The sequence below is a fragment of the Pollicipes pollicipes genome, unplaced genomic scaffold (assembly GCF_011947565.3).
Source record: "Pollicipes pollicipes isolate AB1234 unplaced genomic scaffold, Ppol_2.1 Scaffold_4740;HRSCAF=5597_pilon_pilon_pilon, whole genome shotgun sequence".
NCBI lineage: Eukaryota > Metazoa > Arthropoda > Thecostraca > Pollicipedomorpha > Pollicipedidae > Pollicipes > Pollicipes pollicipes.
The window spans coordinates 26416952-26440668 of record NW_023596545.1 but is presented as its reverse complement, the minus strand read 5'-3'; the positions used below and the strand labels follow the sequence as shown (position 1 = coordinate 26440668).

At 55.4% G+C, this 23717-nt stretch overlaps 3 protein-coding genes across 3 annotated transcripts in view; 1 reads left to right on the top strand and 2 right to left on the bottom strand.

Annotated features, from left to right (window-relative positions):
* The window catches only part of LOC119099477 (structure-specific endonuclease subunit slx1-like), a 16550-nt gene extending 2912 nt beyond the window's left edge, over nt 1–13638 (bottom strand). Inside the window, exon 1 of the mRNA XM_037222636.1 lies at nt 13583–13638. The gene's annotated coding sequence lies outside the window, so the exon portion shown is untranslated. The remainder of the gene's footprint in view (nt 1–13582) is intronic.
* Nucleotides 11305–13576, bottom strand: LOC119099476 (structure-specific endonuclease subunit slx1-like). The gene is made up of 2 exons (XM_037222635.1): nt 13497–13576; nt 11305–12434 (listed from the first exon to the last, which is right to left on the bottom strand). Exon 2 carries the CDS (start codon nt 12345–12347, stop codon nt 11547–11549), a length of 801 nt encoding a protein of 266 aa, XP_037078530.1. The 5' UTR covers nt 12348–12434; nt 13497–13576; the 3' UTR covers nt 11305–11546.
* Nucleotides 13639–14010: 372 nt separating the features above from the next.
* wus (TM2 and DnaJ domain-containing protein wurst) lies at nt 14011–21919 on the top strand. Its single transcript, XM_037222506.1, has 9 exons — nt 14011–14058; nt 15908–16013; nt 16345–16477; nt 17808–17952; nt 18326–18521; nt 19007–19166; nt 19491–19598; nt 19928–20010; nt 20233–21919. The coding sequence occupies exons 2-9, from the start codon at nt 15913–15915 to the stop codon at nt 20363–20365; spliced, it is 1059 nt and encodes a 352-aa protein (XP_037078401.1). The 5' UTR covers nt 14011–14058; nt 15908–15912; the 3' UTR covers nt 20366–21919.
* Nucleotides 21920–23717: the final 1798 nt, after the last annotated feature.

Genomic DNA, 23717 nt, shown 5'->3' with positions numbered 1-23717 from the left:
TTCGGTACATTCAGTCATTTCCTGCACTGACTCACAGCGTGTTGATTGCTGAGCTACACCCATGACGCCTGGCGTAACACTCATTAAGCTCCAATGACCCCAGGACCATGTGTCTCAAAAAACCCACAGCAAGTCCTGTGAAGGATCGCTGTGCGGAATGCTTCCCGACCAACTCCGCCGTTGTCAGCATCACATCACATCACACGTCACAGACTGTCACGCAACACCACACCGTACATCACGAACCTCCAACCTCCACGAGCCGGCGGAGCCTTTCACACGCTCCACCCCGCACTGGCAAGACCGCGTGCGGAATGCCGCCGCAGCACCCCCCTCCCCGTGCACAGTACCGGCCAGCGACCGGCAAGACCCGCGGAACGCCGCCGCGGCAGCCCACCCACCTCGTGCACGGCGCCGGCCAGCGAGAAACGCAGCAGGCGGCACACCTCGGCCAGGCTGGAGAGGCTGGAGGCGCGCAGCAGGTGGTCGCCATCCCGGCAGCCGGCCAGGAAGGTGCCGAGCAGCCGCTCCCGGTACCGGGGCGCCATGTCGCCTGGGGACACGTCGGCAGGTCACGGGGACACGTCGGCAGGTCACGGGGCGCGTCGACAGGTCACGGAGCCGCCGGCGCCGGGCTCGCAGCCCTCCGCACCGGACGAGGACCGCCGTCTGACCCGCCGGCGACTGCCGCCGGGCAACTGTCGGCGTGGCCACGATGGGTTCGCTGCAGGATGTGCTAGACATGGGTAAGGGCGCGGCCTGCGGCTATTTAAGTGTACCCTGAAATGAGTGCACGGGACTATACATCATCGTACACGCCAACAGAAAGGGCATCTGGGTCACCTACGGCACACAGGAAGTCAATTATTCTGACCATTCCACTCACAAGAGGGTCAAGACAGGCACAGACATCACCATTTATAAGACTTACGTCGCCGCCCACGGATCTCCCGATGCCATGTCAATTCCAAATTCCAACCGCAAGAGCTCGCCGTGCCGTTCAAAACTTTACCGACATGCGTGCCGCGAACATTTGGAGATGATGATCCTCACTGAAGTTTACGAGCCAAAGCCTACGTTACTAGGCTTCGACGTAAGTGGAATTCGTGCATTAACATATCATTGCACATACAAATAGGTACCTACTCCACGCTCTCATACGATTTGCCACGACAGTAATTCAGTCCACTGTACAAGTGCTTAGGCCGCAAGAGGATAGAGACGAGGGAATACTTCTTCACGACAATGTTGCGCGAAAATTGGTTTTGCGATCCAAAAAGAACGTGCCAAATATACCGAAAATGAATTCATCAGCTCACAAACCACTGCAACATAAACGCTGGCAAGCCGCAACATCCACAAATTTGTCTTCCTTTCCTCCGATCTTTTCCACGACAGCCCATTCCTAAGACGCGTCGACTCCAGCTTGCCTTCCACACCTGCCCTCGACCACCCGCTCACCGCCGGTACCCCGGCCCAGTGCGCGTCTCACCGAGGTTGCGGACCATCAGCACGATGGCCTCGCCAAGCTTGAGCCGGGTGTCTGGGTCGCGCTCGGCGGCCGTGTACTGCTGGCACAGGCCGGCCACCACCTGGTCCGTGCAGAGGTCGGCCAGGCACGCCAGGCCGCGCACCGCCGCCAGGTACACGTAAGAGTCGTCGTCGGACAGCTTCTCCTGCGGCGCCGGCGCCAGGCGGCCGTCAGAGCGCGCCGGCGTCACCGGCGCAGCCACAGAGGTTCGCCGGTGCATCGGGTTCTCCGTGTGCATGTGTGTGCCGTGCGGGCGGGTCGTTGGGTGTGGTACTGTACGCTCGGCCCACAAAGTATGCGCGCGTTGTCTGTGTGTGTGCGGGACGTTCAGCCAGATAACGCAGCACCATTCAGCTCGTCGACTGGTATCGGCACGAACAAAAGAACGTTCAACTGGAATGTCCAGTTTGTCATGTGCTAACCTTACAAATCAAAGAGCGGGTGATCGCGGCCAGGCGTGCCGCGATCCAACGACCACAAAACGCAAGTGCCAAATGATCACATTTCACGCTCGGAATCCGTCAACCCGCATGCGCTTCATTTGAACCGAAACAGCCCCTTACCGGCGCCGGGCCTCTTGACTCCACTCAATGATCAGTGCCCATCCGAACACGCCCCTCACGCTCGTCCGTGCCGCCGTACGTACCTGGAACACGTGCAGCAGCTGGCGACGGTGGCGCCACGTCTCCGGGTCTCGGCGCTCCAACAGCTGGCTGAGCGCGATTAGCGCGTGCGCGCGCACCGGCAGCAGCGGGTCCACCAGGTCGTACATGGCGCGCTGGTAGGTCAGCTCGGCGGCCGGCGGCGGTTCGCGTTCCGGCTCGCTCTGGGCAGAGCCCGGCTGCGGCGGCAGCGGCGGCGGCGGCAACGGCGGCGGCGGCGGCGCGTCAAGGACAGCACGAGGCTCCGCTCGGGACTGCGGGCCGGGGATACCCGGCGACGGCGGCGGCCTGCTTTCCCGCGTCCGAGCAAAACATAACCGATCGTCGAGACCGGCGAGGGGCGTCGGCGGCTCTGCTCGGCTCTGGTCGCCGCCGGGCCGGCCCTGCTGGCCCGTCCCGGCCGTGCGCGGATCGGCCGCCCCGCGCCGCGCACCGTACCGCTCGGCCGTCACCGTGTGCCGGTCCACCACGCCGTTGGTGAGGATGAGCTCGCGCACGTCGGCGGCCATGTCTCGCACGCGCTCGGCGCCGGCCTCTGCAGTCAGCCGCTCGAGCGTCGGTAGGAGGCGGCGCGCAGCCGCCCACACGGCCGACGTGCTGGCCTCGCCGGCCAGCGCGCCCGCCAGCACGCCCAGCGCCAGGCAAGCCGTCTCCTCACGCAACAAGCCCGGCTCAGCCGCCTCCGCCGCGAACGCATCGAGCAGCGCACCGATCACGGGCAGCAGGCGGTCGACGTCCTGCAGCCCACGCTGCGCCTGCTCCGACTCGGCCAGCGCGGCCAGCGTGCGCAGCGTCAGCAGGCCGCGGCGGAAGGCGAGGCGCCGCGCGCCGCGTTCCTGCTCCCAGGCGCGCAGCGCGTCGCCGGCCGACAGCGGTGGCGCCACGCCCACGGCAGCCAGGTCCAGTGTCATCACGTCCCGCATGCGCTCCAGAAGCGCGGCCAGCACGTCGGCGACGAGGTCCGGCGCGTCTACGCCGCCGAGCAGCGCCGCAAACGCCGCCGCCGCGGCGTCGTCGCTGATCAGCCAGTTGTCGGCCTCGTCCGGCGGCACGGGCTCGGTTCTGACGCCGCCCTCGTCGCCGGCGACGAAGCGTCGGCAGCTATCCAGCTCGTGCCCCAGCAGCACCGCGTCCAGCACGTCCGGACCGCGGCCTAGTCGGCGCAGCAGCCGCTCCAGCAGCTCGCGACAGGGCGTGCGCAGATGACTGACACCGCCGTGCACGGCCGCGAACAACTGGAACAGGGCGGCGCCGTACGGCCGCAGGCCATCCAGGCAGTCGCTGTCCGGCTCCAGGCCGGCCACAAGCAGCTGCCAGGCGGCCGTCACGCCGTCAGTGACGTCACACTCTGACGGTAGGGTGGGCGTGATGTCAGACCCAGTGGACCCGCCTGGCTTGGCGACCGTCAGTGGCCCGAGCAGCGGCTGCAGGATGCCGGACCGCACGCAGCCGCGGGCGGCCGGCGAGTCCCACAGACAGTTGGTGAGCGCGCCAGCCACGCGCAGTGTGGTGACGCGCACCTCCGCGCGGGGGATCCGCAGCAGGGAGAGCACCTGCCAACACGGCGCGAGTTGACTCGGAAAATCAGTAAAGACAAGGTAGGACATGAACTTAGGCACACGGCCATCAACGGACGCTGGCGAGAAATTACGAGGTGTGTGGGCAATATCAAACGCAACTTTGATAATCGCAAGCGCATGCCATTAAACAGAAGCTTACAAGTGACATACAGTGCACCTATTTACCGTGTAATCTCAGTTAACAAAGTAAACGCAGATAGATGGGCAACGTTAAATATGTCACATTACGTACACGTGCATATCACACGACACACGAAAGAACAAGTCAATGAATGGGTCGATGGAGATCATCACTGCGAAAAGCACAGGTGTACTAAATAAGCTTAGACACAGTAAACAGGCAGCTTTATACGGTGATAAGAGCTTTAGATACGGTAAACAGGACTATTGATGCCGCTCACCTCTGCAGCCAGATGTGTAAATATTCCTCATTATTGAAATCGGGATGAGGCGAGACCAACAACTTTGCTGCCGCCTGAAACAGAACGTGGCGATCGTGCACTAAGCAGTGAGAACACAGCGACCCAACAGTTTATTCCGCCCACTAGATGTCTGGAATAAAATACGGCAGTGATGACATGCGTCGGATCCACATGGCAGATCACTTGCATTGATTCTGTCTGTCTGAAAGCAATCGTCTCTATCACTTAGAATGGGACTTTCCTGCCGGCGTTAGCAGCTGCGATGGGAGTGGCAGCCTTTGGAGGTGTCATCCAGAAATCAGGGTAGAGATTGTCTACTAATGCGTGATTTAACAATCCAAAAGAAAACGAAGGAAGGCAACAAGACAACAGTCATTGATGTTCATGGCCTGGTCTTGAATAGGCCCACTAAAGGCAGAAACAGAGACGTCTATCCAATCAGCCCAGCCACTTTGAGCATGAGTACATACAAAGCACTCAAACATTGTAGCAAAATATCGCCCTACACGCGGACAACCACAAACTACGGTCTCGCTGAGCTAGCTGCTGCACCGGCACAGCGTCTCTGACGGTCCACGGGCCGCGCGCCGGGTGCCGTGTGCCGCGGCCGCGGGCCGCGGCCGCGTGCCGCGTGCCGCAGGCCGGGCGCCGTGGGCCGGGTGCCGCGGGCAAGGTGCCGAGGGCCAGGTGCCCGAGGGCCAGGGTGCCGAGGGCCAGGGTGCCGATGGCAGGGTGCCGCGGGCCAGGGTGCCGCGGGGCCAGGGTGCCGAGGGCCAGGGGCACCGCAGGCCGGGCGCCGTGGGCCGGGGCGCCGCGGGCCAGGGCGCACCTGCAGGCGTGGCAGCTCGACATCGTCCAGCCGTCCTGGCCCCAGAACTGGAGCAGACCGTCGATGACGCGCGCCAGGCCGCCCGGCCGGCGCACGTACTGGAACACCCACCAGGTGGTGCGCTCGTGCATCCAGCGGCGCGGTGGGCGCTGCGTGGTACCGACGCCGCGTGAGACGTGAGCACACAGACACGGACAGATGCTCCTAATTAAGGTGCATCATATCGCATCGACGCACCGCGACACGCTTCCAAAGGGATCGGACAAGATGATCGCTGGCCTGATCTGACAACAAATGTACACATATAATCTCCATATCCGACTAACATTTGGTATAGCGTACGTTAACACGCTCGTGATTTAAAAGATGGTCACCTACGACCTATGTGGCCATGCAGCAGAAGAAACTGGCCAAAAAGCAGACCTGTCTACGGAAGCATGTCACGATATAAAAACATAAAAAACAAAGAGTCATCGGTCTACAAAAGGCTCGGCACGAGGCAACAGCAGACACTGTCATCTCTGCCTCCGGCACCGGCCTCGGCCGGGCCGGCACCGCGTACCGCTTCAGCAGCGCAGCGCTGCAGCAGCAACAGCTCGCGGACGGCCCTGCTGTCGGGCACGCGCGCCAGCAGCGCCGGCAGCTGCGGCGCCAGGCGCTGGCGCTGGCGCAGCAGCCCGCTGCGTCGCTGCTCCGTCATGCCGCGGCTGCCCGGCTGGGCCAGCGGCGCCGCCGTGACCAGCAGCAGCAGCGCCAGCAGGTCACCCAGGTGCGCGCCCAGCACGGCGTCCGCCAGCGCCGGCTCCTCGGTCAGCGAGAGCAGACGCTCCAGCGCCAGCACCGCGTGATCACGACGCTGAAGCGGCGCGGCGTTAGGAGTGGCGTGAGGCGGGGGGGGGGGGGGGGGGTCGGCTAACGCCACCGTGCGGCTTGGCAACGACTGCATGACATTATTGGACGAAATCGTGCTATTTCATTTGCGTATAGTGCAAAGTGATGCTCTTCAAATCGTTTGCTCAAAAATTGACTGAAGAAAAGGACGTGTGTGATCGTAGATAATGGAGAGAGTTCGGGGATGTGCTGAGGGCATGAGATCATATAGGAGTTCAGCTCACGCTATCCACGTTAACCAGGACATGGGCTACACAAGCAAGCTACGATTGTTATCAACACAGTCATTCTTCACACAGGATAGCTGTCACCTACACCAGTATTTTTCCTTTGTTCAGGCTTGTTCTTAGCATAATATGTGAACATCTTCACAACTCCAAGCAGAGAATGGCTGAGCGAGCGACCAAGACAGCGAGCCACCCGACCTACCCCAAACCAGTACCAAGCCTTGACTCCTCTGCTGATTCAACCTGCCTCATTTTTTTAAAGTTGGGTGACAACCGCCATAGACACTGGTGATTGAGCTGCCAGTTGTAAGAATCCTCAACAGCACAGAACACCCCACCGTCGCCCACGCCTGCACACTCACCTGGTACTGGTCGGCGGCGCGTGCGCTGGCCGCCCTCACGGCGCCGGAGAACTTCGGAGCGCCGCTCGAGCGGTACGCCGGCGCCGGCCGGCAGCGCCGGCAGCACCGCCAGCACCACCGCGAACTGGACGCCACGCGCCGCCACCCGCCGGCGCGCCACGCTCAGCGCGCCGGCGGGTGGCGCGCCTGCTGGCGCCGGCGGCTGCGGCCCGGCGCGCGCGGCCGCCAGCGCGCGACGCAGGCACTCGAGCAGGGCCAGCACAGTCAGGGAAAATCTGAAACTACAGGGACTTGTGGTGAGGCTGGAGAAAAGAGGCAGATAGGAAGGAGGGGTCCATCACTTATGCCAGTGGTGATGGCTTCATCATGAGAGCCCTTGATTCAAGCCAAAGCATATCTTATGCCACAGCCAACTGAGACCAGCACATCACAGCATACAGAATAGCAAATGTTCAGCACTTTCAAGTAACTGAAAACCATGTTGGATGACAAGGCAGCAATACAAGTTTCAACTTACTTGGGATTACTTTCCTCTTGTGACTGGAAATCATCTGATCCTAATAGGTGCTCCAATGACTCCTTGAGCACTTTGTTTCTTTCTAGCTGAATCCAGCTGGTCAGTAATGCCAGTCTGTGCTCCAGAGCATCTTGGTATTCTGGCTTTTCTCCTGGACAACAGATCATGCAAGAAGTGATGTGCATGTATGTACAGCACATGTGCACCAAGAATGGCATGTTAGCCTGCAAAACATGCTAGCAGAACTACAGAGACTACCTTGAATTATTATTTTAAGCCATGAATACCACAGAACATAAGAATATTACAAAATCATGCCCCACAACAATTTGGTTAAAAACAGCAATGACACATGATGTTCTACATTTCTGTGCATTACCTTCATATAAGATAGATGTCAGCTTGTCCAAAGCTTCACAACAATTCTCAGCAGAAGTGGCCTCCATGGTCAGCCCTGAAACACACCACAACATGTTGTGCATCTTTGACACTGTCAGGTACAAGTAATAAACAGAGTCCTGCTTGTTCATTGCTGTCTTAAGTTTAATGATGCATTCTAGCATAAACAGACCACATGATCATCCTGGAACTCCACCATGAAATGCTATGCAGCTTTAATGATACTGAGCATAAGCAAAAAGCAGGCACTTGTACAGTTTGCAGCCAGTCTGGAAAATCAAAAACTGTTATCCTTTAGTCTCATTGTAAATTGTTAAAATCTTTAGGTATAAAAATGAAACCAAGAGACTGGTGCACATAAGAGTGGGGTGCAGTGCATCCATGTCACAAAGGTGTCCAGCATAGATGGTTGATTTTTTCAGCCTAGATTCTTATCCAGGGACATAGCCACCTTTGTAACTGGTGAGATCATTCAAATTTGAAAGTATTCCTCTGCTTATAAAGAAAATCGAATTTAGCACAAAATGAGTTGTTTTTCTCTTACAAATTTGATCCAAGTCCTTTGAATGGATAGATTTCTGGGATCAGCACTCCCATTAAGCAGTGCTTGTGGTGTGAGCCCTGACCCCTACCATCCGATCACGCAATTCCAGGCAACAGCAGAATTTCGTGGCGGAAGCTTAACGTGCCGCAATGCTCGGCACGGTCCGTCCTGCCCTCTGGCGTCAACTGACCTTTTTAGTGCGACCGCTGCCACCGGCCGCAGGCCATGCCTGTCAAGGACAAATAGGGCCTAAAGCGACTCGAACCCACCCCGCCACGGGTGGGTGAATCGGAAGGCAGGCGCTCTAACCAACTGAGCCACCAGGACGGAGTTGGAACACCAAGCCGCTCAACACAAAACGATATTGCCTGATGAGGGTGATATTCTAACAATTATTCCTCTTAGAGCTTTTAACTACTGCTCCAGCTATTTTTAACAGCTTTAACTCAAATCTGTTGTCATCACGCCCTGAATACCACCGTCTGACATTCCACAGATACCACAAGTGCATAAACGTCCCAACCACTACACAACGTTGCGTTTCAACTACCGTTTACCCATACGAGAACATCATCTCACGATTGCAATATTACCACCATGCATTGTCTCGGAGGCATGTTTTGACTCATCTGCGCAGGTTTGGGAGTGTATCGGTCTAACACGGGGCGACTAAATGATGCATGCATGTGCATGCTCGGGCGCATCGATGCCGACAGGAGCGTGCTCGAAAAAATAAGGTGACGCCAACAACATTTGAAACTTCATATGTCACTTAGATTATAAATTTATTGTGTCATGATACAATAGCAAGTGAATGAACCTTACAAAGATTTAGGAAAGGGTTCTTCTACCAAGTCTGCCCACTTAAGGACGCATAGAGGTAAAACAGTACGATGATTTTCGTTTCATTGTCTTTATCATCCGTGATTTTCAACTTCAGCGTGACGCCACTAGCGCCAAGACTTTGATTCACGGCGGGTTGCTAGACGCCCAGTGCAATGCTGAGGGGCAACGGACGGGCCAGCGCCGAGGATTTTTGGTTCGGGGGAGGGCAGCTTTTGCAGAAAATGGGCCCTTGGCAAAAACGTGCCTGCTACGGATTGCAATATTACAAAGTCTACACCTATGTTGTTTCTGTTGTTCTCGTTTCCGCACGTATAACCACTCGCTTATAACCGAACTCAAAATAATGCGTATTAAGCATTGCAGCCGTATTTTAAGCTCGGTCCAGTTACATTGAGAATCTTATTTGGTTTCAACGACCCAGACGATAGATGCATGCGATGAGACACAAAAAGCACCAGGTTCACAAAACACCGAGGTGAATGTCCGATTTGAAAGCAATTTTCAGCCAACATCGCATTCTACTCCCGCTTGCATCCATGCAACTCCCATCCAGTGTTGAAGAATCTACTGACGTAACACTGCATCAGTCACACATCACGGCAGGCTGATCCATGACACCGCGACAGGCAAATGTCTGTCGAAGTTCCCCTTGTGACGCGTGTCCACCAAGGAACACTCGGGGATGTGTGAATTCAACCTCGCGACCACGACATCGACCGCCTGAAGGCTGGTCAGGTCAGGTGGAAAGGTCCTCGGTTAAGGTGTAGGGCCCTCACCCCTCAGTTGGTCTGAGAAGAGAGGCCCTCGGTCAGCCTGACAATAGTCTTTACCCCGATCCAGAAGGATTTCGTTCGGTCTGACCAACGGGTCCCCGTTCGAACTGAGAAAATCTTGGCTAGTCCTAAGGTAGCAGTTAGCCCTAGGACCCCTGGCTCGACCCAATGGATCTCGGTCGTGGTTAGATATCTCCCGGTCGCGCGGAGGAGACCCTTAGTTACCTAATTGGGCCATGGCTGTTTGGGTGACACAGTGCCCCTGTGCGATCCTTCGGGTGCTCTGGGGCCTCCAGAACCGCCGGACAGGGACCCGGTGGTGGTGGTGGGGTCCGATGGTGGAGCCGAGGGCCTAGTGGTGGCGGGCCCGGTGAACCGCCGGACAGGGTCCGGTAGGCCCTTCAACGCTTATGAGTCCATGGACAAAGTGGCATGACTCCGTGTCCCCTCAGGATCCGCCGCTGCCCGGCTGGGCCTAGGAGCCGCTCCACCGTCCTGAGGGCCCCAGTCAGCCGCCAGTCCAAGAATACCTTCATCAGAGGTTAACAGGCTGTTCTAACACGACAGGTCCCTCATTCAAACTAAAAGGGGCCGCACGTGGTCTAAGAAGGTCTTTGAATAGCCTGAGACAGTCCCGGAACAGACTGAGTAAAACCTTTAGTTCGGCCACCCGCCAGGCCCCAGCTCGCAGTTGGGGGGGGGGGGGGGGGGAAGGGGAGGGGAGGCAGGTCTCCGCTTTGCCCCCCCCCCCCGCCCCTGTGGCGCTGTCAACCAGAACATCGAAATATTCGTACAGAAAATAAGAAAGTCGCTTGCATTAGGTGCATACCACCAACGGGCTGGTAACGGATACATTTATGGCGAATATGATTGTGTTTTGCAAGCTCATGCGGCGAACTTTAAACATGAAATGGTATGAAAAGTGAAAGGTATGCTTACCAGACTAATTCGCAATGTGGCGGCATGTACATCGGGGTGTCTTCGCACCCAGTCCCAAACGAACAAACCGTCAGTGGCACCTGTATTCATTCAGCGAGCAGATCGCGTAAAACTTAACGATGATGATGACGATGATGATGCGCGTGGTAGCCGTAAGCTCAAAGCCACCACAAAGCGCTTTGATCTCAAATGACCTTGTGCCCCGTGGTTGTGCCTCCGTCGTTAGTCCGAGTGGCGAGCGTGGCCAGCCTGCTGTCTGCTGCAGTACAGAACCCCGTACTCGGTCCGTACCTGTGTGCGCAGCCAGCAGTGCTCGGTCCCTACCTACCTGCATAGTCAGCACGAGTGTCAAGCCATGTATGTTTCGTACGTACGTATGTTGAGCAGGTTCTCCCTCCCCAACAGCAGGCCACGTTTTGCCTCAGTTTAGTGTCTCTCTGTAGCCTTGGGTCTCCCTAGATAGCCAGGGGTCTCCCTCCCTCTGTTTTTTGGCCGCCCATCCATATCTGACCCACAACACCACAAAGCCCGCGCAAGCATTAAAACAAAGGGAACTAGATCCGTAAAATCTCCGCTTTTGGCTAACGCTCATGAGAATTGGATATACCACTGTGAAGGTATCGATTTATTTCCAAAACAGTACACTGAATCAACACCATTGATAAAGCCCCACGCCATACAACACGAGCACGACAAAATAGTTATTATCCAGAGGAGACAGTTCGGAAGCATTCTCTTCTTCCCCCCCCCCTCCCCCTCCAAAACAAATAATCAGGGGCCTCAGCACTAGTTTAGTTTTGTTACATTTCGGGAGCATTCTTTACATACACTGCTAGATGACAAATGTTGCAATTTAAAATAAATGCACACCCGGAACAAAGTAACGCATCCAGTAGAAGAGATAAGGTGTGTTGAGGCCAAAGCGGACTGACCTCCACTGAGCATACAGGACATATGACAAAAGCGTATGGCATACATTATAAAATGACACGCATAAATTCGTCTACTTAAATATCATGCAATGTCAATGTTCCAAGTCCGGACACTCCTGACTAAGACAGTCTGCCCAATGTTCTCCGCTCTCGCCGGCGGCCCCATCACTGTCCAGATAATCATAGCAGCCATTCTTCTTCCGGATCAGGTCCCCCCACAGGAGGGACGTGCCGCAGGCAGGACACGCGCCCTCCACGGGCAGCAGGCAGGCGGAGCCACGCAGCAGCTCGTCGGCCAGGCAGACGAGGTGCGCCACCAGCGGACACCGCGGGCTGAGACAGGTCAGCGCGTCGGCGGCGGGCACGCCGGCGCCGCACAGCGCGCACTCCAGCCGCTCGCCGTCCGCCGCCGTCCGCTCCTTGGCCTTGGCCGGCCGCACGGCGCCCTGGACGACGGGCATGTGCGGCGGCGGCAGGCAGTCGGCGGGCAGCGGGCGCCGGTACTCGGGCCGCAGCCAGCGTACGGTCAGCGGCAGCCGCCGCCACGGGCCCGCCTGCAGCATGGCCGCCATCACGCGCAGGCAGTAGTCGAACTTGACCTCGCGCGCCCGCTTGGCCGGCACGTGGCGCAGCCGGCGCGAGCGGGCCGGGTTCTGCCACGCCCACTCGAAGCGCAACGCGGCGATGCTGTTGGGAAATCCGTGCACGATGAGCGCCATCTCCCATGGACCGCGGTTGCTGGTGCGGCCGGCGCCGCCTGCATGCCGGCCCTTGTTGTGCTGCTTGATCCGCCGGTTGGGGTCGGTCGTATAGCCGATGTAGGTGCGGCCCTTGAAGCGAGGGTTCTGGCAGTATAGTAGGTATACACCATAGAAGCTTTCAACTATATCCATTATTCAGGTCAGGGAAGTTTACAGAAGCCCAGCAGACATCATTTATGCTATTCTTCAGCCATTGTTTTATATTCTGAAGCCACCCCACTGCAAAAATAGTCATCATTGATTACTTCCAGTTCAACAGCAGTTGACCCCTATTTTCCAGTAGAACATGTCACATCTGCTTCACTGAGTTTTCAATATCAACAGCATGTTCAAATATTTTAGATGACAAGCTGTGTGGTGCTAATGGAAATGTAAGTCTCCAAGAGGATTCAAGAAGCTTAAAAATCACTGTAAAGGGACAAAGTTATTTGGGTAGTAGAAAACACTGCATTACTTCATTTCCAGAGCTGGAATGATTGGTTACACCACAGGTTGTGTCTAGTGTGTTAGTGTGCACGTTATGGAAGGGGAGGGAGGGGGGGGGGGGGGGCAGGGCACAGGTGCACATACTAAAATGGAATAAATCTCCAGACATTATCCCCATATGGTGCTTTAGGAGGTATGCAGTTATGGACACTTTGGAAGGGGTACAGGGGTACATGTTAAAATACCAGATGAGGATGATAATCTGAACAAATAATAAATCCATGATTCTCATGCATTACATCCATCTTCCCACTAAACTTCAACTCTGGGTTTGAATAATGGATTGTGACCATTTTTTCAGTCACAGCACAGCAGCCTATTCCAAGATTAGGTGATACTTCTAACTCCTAAGATGATGAAAACATGTTTTCTTCAGACTGTACTGCTGTGCTGTTTGGTATAAGTGGTTGCATGATAAATATGCTAATAGCAATAGGAGCATCTCGGCAGTCTGGCAAAAGGGATATCCTACAAACCAATCATGCAGCACACTATTTAGTAATTTGTTTAATCATTCATTGCTCTTAGTTTGGACTGAGATTAAGCTTACCCTTTTTACAACGAAGCCCAAATACTACAACCTTAAAATACACAATGACGACAGTCATACAACCTATGCTAACCTAGAAGGAAAAACGTTATTACGAGCTCCCAATAATTAAGTCATCAGCATCTAGGAGTCAGGGGCATGAACACTCAGTCCCGAAATGACCCATGCCATGAAAGCAATAGCATCAGGCACATGTGAAAGCACCTAAGCACTTCAAATGCATATACACTGTACAGTCGCATCACTTCTGCAAAAAATTGCGTGCTGAATTTCGCTTCGATTTTCTCTGCACGTTGACTTCTCCATCAAGCCAAGTCGTCCACTGACTTACAAAATTGCACATATGCTGCCTCCTCTGCATCTGTGTCCGCTCAGCCGGGCTTTGGCTTCGGCCTGTCCCAACGCGGCATCAACTTCGAAAACTGGCTGCCAGAGAAAATATTTTAGGAAATGGTGCAATAACTTTGGTAAAAGTGTTGAAAAGGCAGTTCACAAAAGCGCAGTAAATATTCAAGCTTGCGTAAAATAGCTATATTTGCGACAAACATTGCTTTTCGCCATTGAATCTAGCGCTTGTTTGCAACAAAGTGCAGCATTCCACCAGGCATGGTATGACTATTCTTCATATCGCAAATATTTGCCCGCACTGACGGCGTAAACCTGATTTTTGGCAATAACGGCGTTCCAGTTTCAAATACGTATTGCCTATGGCAAAAGGAAGGTTAGTTCTCGTTGAGTCCAGCGCCGGGTAGTGCACACGAGGGTTTGTAGCCGTTTTACTATGGTTTCTGATTGGTAGGTGGGAAGGTATGTTCTCTAGATGACTTATAAAGCCCACCATAGGGGGGCCCAGCGCACGACCATTGATGTATCTAGTGGGTTCAGTTATTCACATAGGAACACAAAACTAGAGGAACGTCAAACATGTTATGTTTACCATTGGGATGGCTGACAGGGCATAACAGAAGCTTAACATGTAAGGGCAGGGGCTCGCAGGGTAGCGCTGGTAGGAATGTTACATTTGGGGTCATTACACCTGCCACGAGATGAGCAGAGGGGAAAGGGGGGGGGGGGGTGAGGAAGTGTAGCCAGTGCAGAATCATTAGAAGGGTGGGCTTTGAAGTCATTTAAGATAGTCATTTGAAGTCATTTAAGATAGGTAAGTGGCTCATGGGCATCCCCTTTAAATCAGTTGTGAGATCTTGCTGATGCCAGTATGCTGTTTTTTTGCGGGGCTCAATCACTCTTTAACTGGAAATAGGAGGGGACTCACCATTGTTTCCTGCCATAAAAAGATGATGGATTTTAAATGTGACTGAGAGATCTGGCCCTGGACATGCTTTTTCAGTCACAAGGCTTAGGGCCATCAAGTACAGTTTAAATGATCAGTCAGCCTATTGGCTAGCCTACAAAAATATATCCACTGCATCAGACTGGTTGTGTGCAGGTATACTGAAGCTGAACATTTTGTTTCTGTACTCTGAACTCAGTCTAGGGCATACTGCACTGAGTTTTCAACTTTCTTCAATTCAAAAGAAATGTTTTAGGATAATTTTGTGTAAGATTTCCTTCTCAGCATAATAGTTTCTTGAAATACCAGCTCTATGCACTGAAGTTGCTGGCGCAGTGCCCTGAGCTTCAAGAGCCAAGAGCACCGGGATTAACAACTGTGTACATATGTGGCGATGGTGTGCATACATGGTGGCAAAACATGGATGGAGATGTAGCTGTAGCTGTAGCTGTAGCTGTAGCTGTAGCTGTAGCTGTAGCTGTAATGGAAATGTATGTAGCTGCACTGTTCTGTGTAACATATGATTTTTGCAGTCTGGCCTGTTGATTCCAGGGATTTGAGGGAGGGGCCCTTTGCTCTTCACAGGTCCATGTAAGTGTAGGTGGTTGAATGTCCCATTCCATTATGTCTGAGAGGTTCAGATCTGTAAGTGTTGTGACCTCAGGGGGAGGGCAGGTGCCTGGAGCAGAGCTGTGCAGCTGGAGCAATGAAGGCTCATCATCCCAATAGTTCAATTAGTAAGAGATACACCCACCTTTGGTGTGATGGGTGGGTTGGGTGGGTTGGAGTAAGATGCTTTAGTCACTTCTGATAGCCCAGTTGGTTAGAGAGCCTTCCACCTTCATGTCATGGGGTGGGTGGATTCAAGGCACTTAAGCAGTGGCCATGTGACTGGTAGTGGCCATGGTCCGTGGGAGTGACCAGGCTTAAGGTCAGGTGACATCAGTTGGCAGTATGAATGGTGTCAAACATTGCAGTATGTTCGACCTTCACCTCCAAATTCTGCAGTTGACCTGGCATTGCATGATATGGATGGGGTGGTACAGGCCAGGGCTCACATAACAAGCACTGCTTAGTGTGAGCTTTGATCTAAAAAAACATACCTTTAAATAGTTTGTGTTGTCTTTAAGGAAAAATTGAATCTAGGATGCATGGCCAATGCTATTTTACAGTTGTTGCAAATTAGCATGCATAGGATATGTCATACATGGCATACAATATTGTGGGAGAATGTGGCACTTGAGGATGCAGCAGTTGTATTTCACATGGTCCCTGATATCACACAATTTCACCTCATTTATTCAATCAGATGTTAAAGAATTTTGTTGATGTGGGGTGCTACCAAAGAATCATTTTCTTTCACAGCAAATATGGCCAAGAGCAACTGTGTGGCATACCTGCTCTGGGCCTCGCTTGGCGTTTTTGGTGCACATCACTTCTATTTGGGCAGGGATAGGCAAGCATTCTTATGGTAAGTGGATGTTAAAGTACCATTTTGTATTAAGTTTGTGTCTGAAGCAATATATTCAATGTACTCATTGATGGTATTTTTGTGTCGAGTCCAGCAGTGTATCTAAATGATCAGGTCTCTTTTGCGGCATTGTTTTGTAGTGGTAGGTCACTGCTGTGAGTTGATTTGCTGCTTCATTTCCACATTTTTGTATTACTGGGTGTGAAATGTTACCTGCAAACTTGTTCTTTTGTGCTGTTACATAAATCAATTAGTAGGAAACGGATCTCTAGTGTTATAAGTGTGTCAATCAAGTTTGCCCATGGCACAATTCACATCCAGCTATTGTCAGGCTCGTGACGTTCGGAGGTCTGCTGTATGGTTGGCTCAGCGATGTGACCAGAATACCGAGCTACGTGGATGACGCCAACAATGATCCGGATTACATCGGTGACCTCGCCCGAAAGTTCAAACGGCACAAGCGTGTGAGGAATCTTGAGTATTTGGATAACGGTAGTGAAATGAGTTGACTGTTGGCTGAACATTTCTCACGTGTGATGTTGAATGGTGATGCATGCATTGGTGATTACAGTGTGACAACCATGGCAATAGAACATACAAATGAATCACAATTCCTTGGAAACTATAAGTGAAGTTGGTAAGTCAGTTCAGAAGTTGGTGCAAAAGGGGGTTGTCTGTCTTTTTATAAAGTCTGTTACACATGCGCTTGCTTGCTCTCTCTCTCTGACAACCGCCGGTAAGTCTGTTACACATGCGCTTGCTTGCTCTCTCTCTGACAGCCGCCGGTCAGCCTGCCACCCCGTGACCCCCAGCGAGCCTGACCGCCGCCCGTCCTCTGTCTCCTGACGGCCCTCTGTCGGTCAGCCTGGCAACCCATGACCCTCACCGACCCATGACCCTCACCGACACATGACCGTCACCGACCCATGACCGTCCACCGACCCCATGACCCGTCACCGACACCTAACCCGCCCGTTCTCTCTCCCCGACAGCCGCCGTGACCCTCACCGAGCCTGACCGCCGCCCGTTCTCTCTCTCCGACAGCCGCCGTGACCCTCACCGAGCCTGACCATCGCTCGCTCTCTCCCCGACAGCCGCCGTGACCCTCACCGAGCCTAACCGCCGCCCGTTCTCTCTCTCCGACAGCCGCCGTGACCCTCACCGAGCCTGACCATCGCTCGCTCTCTCCCCGACAGCCGCCGTGACCCTCACCGAGCCTGACCGCCGCCCTCTCTCTCTCCGACAGCCGCCGTGACCCTCACCGAGCCTGACCATCGCTCGCTCTCTCTCCGACAGCCGCCGTGACCCTCACCGAGCCTAACCCGCCCGCCGTTCTCTCTCTCCGACAGCCGCCGTGACCCTCACCGAGCCTGACATCGCTCGCTCTCTCCCCGACAGCCGCCGTGACCCCTCACCGAGCCTGACCGCCGCCCCCCCCCCGCCGCCGCCGTCCCTCCCGCCGACCGCCGCCCGTTCTCTCTCCCCGACAGCCGCCGTGACCCTCACCGAGCCTGACCGCCGCCCGTTCTCTCTCTCCGACAGCCGCCGTGACCCTCACCGAGCCTGACCTCGCTCGCTCTTCTCCCCGACAGCCGCCGTGACCCTCACCGAGCCTGACCGCCGCCCGTTCTCTCTCCCACAGCCGCCGTGACCCCACCGAGCCTGACCGCCGCCCGTTCTCTCTTCTCCGACAGCCGCCGTGACCCTCACCGAGCCTGACCATCGCTCGCTCCCTCTCCGACAGCCGCCGTGACCCTCACCGAGCCTGACCATCGCTCGCTCTCTCGCCGACAGCCGCCGATCAGCCTGACGCGCTGCTCGGCCCAGCTCCTGCTGGGCATCTCCTGGGGCTACACTGCCATGGCGGCGGTGCCGGAGGAGGACCAGTTCGGTGTGCGCTGGCTGGTGTACCTGGTGACGCCGGCCGCCACCGCCGTCGGTACGTCATCGGCTGCCGGCGTGGCGCCGGCTCGGGCCGCCGGTGGGGACACGTGACGTCAGTCGACACGCTGGTCGTGACCAGATGCGGGCTGACGGTTTTGGACGCGGTGGGCTAATGTCAGCAGTCATTTACAGCAGAGCACTCATCGAGGTTGGCAACATGCGTGAATGCTGCCTTCGACTGCGGCGTTATGTCAGTGGTTCTTGTTGGCACGTTGGCGGGCACCAAGGGGCACCTAAGGCCTCAATGACCTACCCTCTCCTCGTCTGCTCAGCGGTACACACGGTGGGCAGCCGCCTCTCACGTAAAGCGACCAGTACCCGGTCGCCGTGCCGGCCCGCCCTGACCTCTCCTCCTCTTCTCTCCCCAGCGGTGCACACGGTCGGTAACGTGGGCCGGTGTCAGGGCTCACTGCGCTGGCCACTGATCGCCGCCTACCTCACGCTGCCGCTGTACGCCTGGAGTCTGCAGGTGGTCCACTACACGGCGCTGGCCAGTGTGGTCGCCTTCGAGTACGGCGCCAAGGAGTGGCGGCGCACGCCCGCCAAGCCCCGGCCCGTCTGCAGGTGAGGGCGGGGCTGCCTCGCCCCCCCCCCCCCTTCCTCCGAGGACGGAGTGACGAACGTGATGCCGATGAGGGCAGGCGGTGGGCGCACCCACGTGCGGTGGACGTTGAGGGGGGGGGGGGGGGTGCGAGACATTTTGCCGATGAGAGGCGTCGACATGGTACTTGGGGAATCGAAGACTGTAGTGCTGAACGCTGTACCCCCCGGGGTTCAGGCATTGGGCTGGTTCAGGGCTGGTGGGTGTGATGTGCGGCCCGGCAGACTGGCAGATGTCTGAGGGTGTCTGTTCCTCACGGGATTTTGACAGACGTGCCCGCAAGAATCGTTGGGTTGCCCAAAGCGCGTCTCCGATGCACCAAGCCGGGCCGAGGAGTGCCAACTCGCTCGTGTCGCGGTACTTGAGGTCTCTGTTGAACGTGACGCCGGCCCTGGCGGTTGGCGTTTTCACCACCTGACCTGGGGCACATTCTGCGGTCCGTCGTCAGGCGGGCCGGCGTGCTGCTGCTCTGTCTCTTGCTCTTCTACTCCGTCTGGGCCAGCTACTTCTTCTTCAATGCCGCCGTCGTGGACCGCCACGGCGAGAAGACAAAGTTTCGCGACGCTGTCGGCAACTTCTTCAAGTCGCAGCTCTGGAAACGCATGAAGGTGGGCGCATGAGCTGGACTGCTGAGTCTCGGTGGCCTTGGCGCTGTGGATAGGTGGTGTCACCGCATAAAGCGGACCCTAAACTTATGCCTTCAGATTCTGCACGGCATAGGCCTGAGAACTATGAACTGGTTATCTCTGCTGGTATTCTTTTTCGTCAATAAGTGGGAAAGACAGAGGCCAAAGGCGACCGGTCTCGGATCCAGATGTATACGCTATGCGATCTTGAAATGTCGTCACGTGCTCGGCTCGATCCCTCCGACGCCCCCGTCGCCGTCTGCGAATCAGCGGTGCGGGCTCAGCACGCTGGCCTCCGCGTTTCAGGACGAGATTGTGCGGCTGTTCCGACTGACGCAGGAGCAGGGCTGGTCCAAGGGATGGTACTCGTTCATCGAGAGCATCGACCCGTCCGGAGAGTACGCCGCGTTAGAGGTACGTACGGCGCCTCTCGGCAAGGTTGGGGATGTCAAGACCGCGCAGGGAAGACCCGGAGGCGGCGAGACGGGGGTTGTGCGTCCTGTGACACCTCAGATGTCCATTTTCGTTTGTTTCGAATCGTATCTTACCAAACATGACTCGACCTGTCGCGTGGGACTTCTAACTTCCTAATGTCCGGATTGTTGTGTAACGAAGAAGTCCTTTTGATCATCTGCGGGGTGGCAGCGCACAGCGGCGGCGTCCGCTGCCGACGCCCGGCCGGGGTGTAGTGTGTTGGCCGCAGCAGCCGCGCCTCCTGACGCCCCACCTCCGCCCGTCACCAGGTGCTGGGGCTGCCCAAGGTCGCCAGCCAGGAGGAGATCACGGCCCGATACCGGGAGCTGACCAAGGCCCAGCATCCAGACCGGTCAGTCGGCGCATGCCAGCGCCTGCGGACTGGAGGTGTTATGTGTATTGCATGCGTGCGTGTCATCGCAGCGTGTGTATTACGTGCGTGTGTGTTACCGCAACAACACTGAACAACTTGGCTAAATCCACAGAATATGTTGTAAATGAACGCTGTGTATTTCAGCTATTGTATCTAATCCCGAGCTCTTTATTGTAGCCTATTGACGAGCATTCATTCCAGGTTTACTGACTCCGCGGAGAAAGCAAACGCCGAGAAAAGGTTCATGGAGATCAACTTGGCGTACGACAAGCTGTCGAAGATGCGGAACAAAAGGAAGCGCAGTAATCGGCAGTCTCGTGAGGCGGAACAGTGAGGACGCCAGAAGATGGCGTGTGCCGCTGACAGCAGCGGGTGACCGCCGGGCTGTCCAGCGCGCTGGCGGCAGTACTCAATCCGTCCGTACGTGCTGTGAGTTTGGGCTTTGTTGCTCATGCTGAGACTGTTGACACTGCGGGAAATGAACTTGCGGTCCAGTTTGCTTAACCTATCTTCACTGTGTTCCGACGTTTGTTGTATCGTTATTGTATGCGCATGCAATGTGGGTAAACAGTTTGGAAAACTCACCATTTTGTATATTGAGATTCAGCCGCGCGTATTTTCTTGGATCCGCTGAGTTGCTGAACAAGTTTTCATAGCTTCCATTCAGGCGACCCACACTGCGGTGAGAATATTGTGCGGTGTTGAAGATAACCGCAATGTATCCGAATCTGTGCTATCTGATTTGTTCGGTGCGTCGCAAGTTGGCAAGTACCGTGCCCTTTCGCGATTGTCCCGTTCCCCACCCCCACCCCCGTCCCGTAGCTAACATTGGCCTATGGATGTGGAAGGTTATGCAGTGGGGTACTCACCGAAGTTTATTAATTTCTGCACAGCTTCCATAGAGCGGCTAATACGCTGAACATTTTACATTGACGCTGCCGCATCACGTTTTCTCCATCGTGATAGAAGAACAAGGGAAGGTCGCATAGCGTGACGTAGAAGTCCCGGCCAGTCTGAGCGAACATCGCCGCAATGTTCGCTCATCGCGGCGAGAGTGGCGTACTTCAGAGGTGTACATCTGTGGCGCATAGAACCACGCAGTATCAGCAAGCGGTCGGTCGCAATTGCGGTAACAGAAACGTACCCGGGTTGCATGATTTCCAGTGCCTTGGATCGCACCGTTTTCCTGGCGAATCCTGAATAGGTACGTCTTGTTACATAGGGTGTGACACTGGTTTTTCGCAATTTGTGCAAGGTGTCTTGCTGAAGGTTGTTAGCGTTGTATCTGCGTTGCGGCCGCCAAGCGCCTTCCGCGCTATCCTTGCCTTTCTCGGAAGAGGGACTTGTCCGATGAAGGCAGCGACTCGTCTCATCCGAGCCTTTTCACCTCACGTGATGCGAAGGTTTCATCTTGAACCGCTGTGCTCCCCTGAATGGGTCCAGCATTGTAGCGGATTTTGAGCGTGGATGCGCGTAAGTCGGACTATGAACATGCAATGCTTCGGGGTGCGACTGCAGCTTGCGCGGGCTCAGTGTGAGCTAAGAATACTCACAATTCAAGGGGGAAGTGTTGCATAGCTCATGTCGGTCTCCGTGCGGCGGACCTTTTTGTTTTCCTTTAATGGCACTAAGCTGTTTGTTTCTCTGTTGCCGGTCGAGTTATTTTTTTGTTACCAGTCAAGTTATCACAATAATGAGTGTAATATTTATCTGATTCGTGGTCGGGTCAGGTCGAGGCGTGGCTCTGTGTTTGCTTATAATTTCTAAGCACATTGTTTTGGTTCAGGCTTTTTGCTACCGTGGTTTCATTCGTTATGCGTCACATTTCCCTGTTGCTGTTGGTGCGTATGTCTTACCTCGCCTTGGAACGAAGTACCATAAATACAGACGGTGAAAAAGACGTACCGTTTCTGTGCGGTAGCCGCCTCGCGCCCGCCACTGGCGGCACGCACGGCTGGTGCGCCGGACCATGGCGACGCGGCCGCCTGTCTCGGACAGGTGCAGTAGCGGGCTCCGCCGGTGGCCGTACGGCGGCTCGGCGCCGGACCGTGCCGGCGCGGTCGCCTGTCTCGGACAGGTGCAGTAGCGGGCTCCGCCGGTGGCCGTACGGCGGCTCGGCGCCGGACCGTGCCGGCGCGGTCGCCTGTCTCGGACAGGTGCAGTAGCGGGCTCCGCCGGTGGCCGTACGGCGGCTCGGCGCCGGACCGTGGCGCCGGGGTCGTCTGTCTCGGCACTACCTCCGAGCCCCACGGCAGCCGGGTGGCAGCGCATGCACAACGGGAACCGCAGACGTTCGCGAGCTGGGAGCCGTTCTTCGTGGCCACCATCAGCCGAGTACTCATGTTCAACATTAGGTCGTTTTGCTCTCGCTCAAGTAAGACAACTCACCGTTTGGTGTCGGAAGGCCTGCATGTGAGTTTGCATGCTACTTTTTGAAAGACATTTACGAGATATATCAGTCACAGGTACGGCAGCGCTGGAGGCCCGCTAGGCGGGACGGTTTACCAGGTTTTGTTTCAATGTGGGCCCACTGACCCAAGCCACCCTGATCTGTGGTTTAGCCCTCCTGATATGGAAGGCTGAAGTGGTACGTCGTTCGGAGGACCGTTTGCCCGCTGATCTACCGTTTGACACCGTTACCGTTTGACACCGTTACCGTTTTTGCGTCCGCCATATTGACACATGGCAGGCACATACACACCAGCTGGTGGTCCTGGTCTGCGGCCCTGGGAGTTTTTAGAGGGATGCACGGAACTGATGGTGCCGCTTTGAATGGCCGTTTTTGTAGAATATTCCGTCACGCGTCCGAGGCCGAGTCAACGGCCGAGTTCTCCGACGATAGCCGGGGTGCACGTGTCATCGGTGGATGGAGGAGAGCTCTTTTCGTGTTCACTTGGATGGGCTGAGTTGAAGTGGAGGCTAATGGGAGCTGACATTGGCTAGAAAAAGGTCAGTAGTGTACTCTCCCGAGGGTTAGACAGTCGGGGTAGCGGGCAGTGAGTTAAGTACCAGGCGCTGGTCTACGCAATATTTCATACACATGTTCCATGGCCAGTCGGACAGCGGGCTTGCGAGAATTTACCATATTTAAGAAATGTGTTAGCTGGTCAGAGCTCTGTGTTCATACTCGAAAAATATCATCAATATACCGAACGTGCAATGCAGGTATGGACTTCGAATTCGACATAGATCCCGTCTCGATGCATGCATGAATGCTTTAACCACGTATGGGGCTACCTTTGCTACCCATGGCAATGCCGGAACTTTACCTGTGGATGTTTGAGCGGAAACGCACATCATTATGAGTCAAGACGTGGGATAAAGAGTGTCCCAACCTTGGGGCATGTTTCAAAAAGCATACTCCAGCGAAACCTCAGGACCAGTTATATCTCAGTGCCCGTGCAGCACCGTCAAGACATGATAAGGATACCAATTTGATTATTTCCGAGTCCAAATTACGCAGTCAATCCTTTGTAACAACACTAGCTTCTTCCTCGCAGTCACGACCACCGTCGTCTTGACAATCGCCGCGCGCACCTCTACTGGTGGAGTAAGAGAACGTTTGTGATTAGCCTCGCGGGCGGCAAGGGCCTATTACCGCGAAGCGCACTGGCTGAAGTTTGAGCCAGTGCGTCACTACAGACCATGTGATACCTCCAGTTCCAAAGCCCAAGTGCGTCTCGAAA